At 45.4% G+C, this 4,048-nt stretch overlaps 1 protein-coding gene across 1 annotated transcript in view; it reads left to right on the plus strand.

Annotated features, from left to right (window-relative positions):
• Window positions 1-1,025: 1,025 nt before the first annotated feature.
• Window positions 1,026-4,048, plus strand: part of CDK5RAP1 (CDK5 regulatory subunit associated protein 1) — a 111,607-nt gene continuing 108,584 nt past the window's right edge. Inside the window, 1 exon segment of the mRNA XM_012665714.1 lies at window positions 1,026-1,093. Within this exon segment, the coding sequence (XP_012521168.1) occupies window positions 1,026-1,093 (68 nt within the window).

Below are 4,048 nucleotides of genomic sequence, written 5' to 3' on the forward strand. Positions count from 1 at the left end.
CTTGAGCTCAGGAGTTTGAGGTTGCTGTGAGCTAGGCTGACGCCATGGCACTGTAGCCTGGGCAGCAGAGCGAGACTCTGTTTCAAAAAAAAAAAAATTAAAAAAAAAAGTTGCAGATACCAAATTTTCATTGGGAATGCTTGATTTATATTTAGATTTTTATAACATTTACAGTTGAAAAAAGTAGATTCACATACCCATATTTGTTCTACTAAATGTTCTAAAGTCTTACAAAGCCTGATTTGTGTATCAGATTTTAAATTTAAATTAATTAAAGTTAAACAAAATTCAGTTTCTCATTCACACTAGATGCATAGCTCATGGCTATTGTATTGGACTAAGCAATTCTAACTGAGCCCACACATGAGGTCCCATAATAGCCAGTTTTGTGAACTAGGTACTAGAAACCTGGGGAGATACAGGTGAACAGAGCTTTGCTCACCCATCCTCCTGTCTGCCCAACCATCTGTGAGTCCGCTCATCTAAGAAACATGCCGTATATACCTACCTGTGCCAGTTCTTGGGGCCAGGAGGTGATGCAGCTGAAAGCAAGACTGACAGGTCCCCATCCTCAGGGGAAAGAAACCCCTCAGAAGCTCCCACAATCAGATGTGTCATTCAGATCGGCAGACACACGGAGAGAGCAGAGAGGCAAGTTGGACCTGGCCCGGTCTTGGGGGTTAGAGGAGGTTCCTCTCAGGAGCCACTGAAGCAGATGATCATTTGAAGAAGCGTGCTTTCATCAGTTATTCCTGCAAGAATGTTTGGAAGAAACCAGCTCCAACCTTAGTGGCTACAGCAACAAGCATTTACTTTGATGCTCATGGGCTACATGTTGACTGCGGTTTGACTATCATTAACATAAGCTGGGCCTGGCTGAGTAGTTTTGCTTCAGGCTGTGGGTTGGGCTTAGGTGTCTTCTGTGTTCCTTCTGGAGCCCAGGATGAAGGGGCAGCAGCTCCCAGGGCATGCTCTCTTCGTGGCAGGTCGCTGGAGTGCAAAGAAAAGTAAATCACATGGGCACAATGACGTCAGCACCTCCACTCTCCTTCATTGGTGAAACAAGTCATGTGGCTGAGCCTGACATCCTGAGGTAAGGAAAATATACTCTACCCACAGTGGGTGTAGAAGCGGAGTGAACAATTTGCTCAGTGACAATTAGTTAGCTGAAGGGAGAATAGCACCCCAAGCAGAGCATCCAGGTGAAAGATCCCAAGGTAGGATGAAACACGGGGGGCTTGTTTTCATCACTTTCACTGCCCATGACACCACCCTGGTCCAGGACTCCACTATCTCTTTCTGGACAACTGCCACGGTCTTCTAAATGTGCTTGTGATTTGTCTCCGCAGCCCCCTTGCCACCCCCATTGCAGTGTGTTCTCCACTCAGTAGTCACTTTATAGGCAAAGAAACTGGGAGTCAGCAGTGACTGACTTGGCCAAGGTCACCAACTGTTAAGCAGCAGTGCAATGGGAACCCAGCCAGTGGGACTTCGAATTAGTCAGTCAGTGGTAAGAATAGGGCTTCGGGATCAGACTGGCCTGTGGAGGGATCCTAGTTCTGCCATGTATTTGTTGTGTGAGCTTCAGCATGTGACTGACTTTAGTACTCTCAGTTTTCTCACCTGTAAAATGGACCAATAATAACCATATGGGGTTTTAATGAGGAGTAAAGGAGGTCAAGATTGTAGCAAGTACTGTCGGGGCCCCCAGTGCCTTATTAGTTCATAGTGCTGGGGCCAATATCTGCATCTTATTGCCTGAGGGTTTCCTCCCAAACCACAGGCCTCTCCACACAGGCAGAGTAGAGGTGCTGAGGAATTAACACACCTAGGAGCATTCTTTGACATATGACATATGTTGGTGTATAACTATCCCAGCTCCCTCTCCCATTGGGTGAAATAATTCTGAGGTATGTGTTTGTATTAGTTAGGGTTCTGCAGAGAAACAGAACCAACATGAGATTATGTCTATATATCTACATATGTATATCTATATCTATTATCTCTTAGTCTGTTCAGGATGCTAGAACAAAAATATCATAAACTGAGTGGCTTATAAATGACAAAAATTTATTTCTTACAGTTCTGGAGGGTGGGAAGTCCAAGATCATGGGGCCAGCAGATTCGGTGTCTGGGGAGGGCCCACTTTCTGGTTCATGGATGGGGCCTTCTTACTATGCGCTCACATGGTAGAAGGGGAGCCTCTTTTATAAGGGCACTAATCCCATCCTTGAGGTCTCTACCCTCATGACCTAAGATACTTTCCAAAGGCCTTACCTCCTAATACCATCACCTTGGAGGGTAGAGTTTCAATATATGACTTTGGAGGGGAAGCAAACATTCAGACTATAGCAACATCTATATCTATATATCTGTATCTAGCATGACATTTATTGTAAGGAATTGGCTCATGCAATTATGGAGGCTGAGAAGTCCCGTGATTTGCCATCTGCAAGCTGGACACCCAGGAAAGTTGGTGGTGTGAATTCCAGTTTGAATCGAAAAGGACTGAGAACCAGGAATGCCAATGGTGTAAGTCTCAGTCCAAAGGGAGGGGAAGACTGATGTCTCAGCTTAAGCAGTCAGGCAGAGAGAATTCAACCTTCCTCTGCCTTTTTGTTTGATTTGACCCTCAAGGGGTTCGATGATGTCCACTCTCATGAGGAGGGCAATCTGCGTTACTCAGTCCACCAATTCAAATGTTAATCTTTTTCTCCAGAAATACCCTCACAGACACACCCAGAAATAATATTTAACCAGATATCTGGGTATCCTGTGGCCCAGTCAAGTTGACATATAAAATTAACCATCACAGTGTTTACACTATTTCCCAGAGTTCCCCAGAAGGATTAAGACCCAGATGCCTGCAAGAAATTTGCTTGGTAACACTATTCATTGGCTGTCTTCCCTTCTCTGTCTCCCTTCCCCACTACCCTACTAGTGTTTCCTGAGATCACCTTCCAAATCAACTACCTGCACTCAAATCCTCATCTCAGGGTCTGCTTCTGGGGAACCCAAATGAAAATATAAAATAATTATCTACTCATTCAACAAGTATTTGTTAAGCCCTTCTGTGAGTTGGACCCTGTGTAGATTGTGGGGATATAGCAGTGACCAAGGCACAGTGAATCCTTGTGCTCAGGGAGCTGACAGTCTGGGGAATAGGTGATGGGAAGTAAACAAATAATGCCGACTTTTTGGTTAGTGATAAATATTGTGAAGAAAATGATGTGATAAGTAATGGGAGTAGTTTATACGGGGTGGTCAGAGAGAGCCTCTCTGAAGGGCTGATATTTAAGCTGAGACCTAAAGGACGAAAAGGGGCCAGCCATGAAACAATCTGGGAAAAGAGCATTCCAGAAGATAATAGTAAGTAGGAGACAGGGCAAGGGCAGAAGCAAGGAGACCAGTTAGCAGGCTATTGTGATCGTGGCCTGGGGTAGAGTTGCAGTAGCAGTCCAGAATGAGAAATGGACAGATTTGAGACATTTTGTCGTTAGAGCTGACAGGACTTGCTGACAGATGGAATGTGGAGTTTGAGGGAGGGGAAACGAAAATGACTCTTCAGTTCTTCCTAGTGCAACTGGAAGGATGGTTAGGTCATTTACTGAGACGGGCCAGAATGGCAGGAACAGGTTTTTGGAGAGGGAGTGTGTGTGGAAGTGAAGAGTTCTGTGCAAGTTAGTTTAGAGGTGGTCATCAGACACCCAAGGGGAGGTGCCAAGTGGGCATCTGCGCTATGGCTCTGGAACTCCAGGGAGGGCCCTGCTGAAGAGGCGAATCTGGAAGTCATTAACCTATAGATCAGGTCTGAAATAGAGTGAGAGCCTCATACGTGGATTTAAAATGTCCTAGTAGCCACATCAAAAAAGTGAAAAGAAACAGGTGAAGGCTGGGCGCGGTGGCTCACACCTGTAATCCTAGCACTCTGGGAGGCCAAGGCGGGAGGATCACTTGAGGTCAGGAGTTCGAGACCAGCCTGAGCAAGAGCGAGACCCTGTCTCTACTAAAAAATAGAAAGAAATTAGCTGGACAACTAAAAATATAT

Source organism: Propithecus coquereli, unplaced genomic scaffold (genome assembly GCF_000956105.1).
Source record: "Propithecus coquereli isolate 6110/MARCELLA unplaced genomic scaffold, Pcoq_1.0 Scaffold122, whole genome shotgun sequence".
Taxonomy (NCBI): Eukaryota; Metazoa; Chordata; class Mammalia; order Primates; family Indriidae; genus Propithecus; species Propithecus coquereli.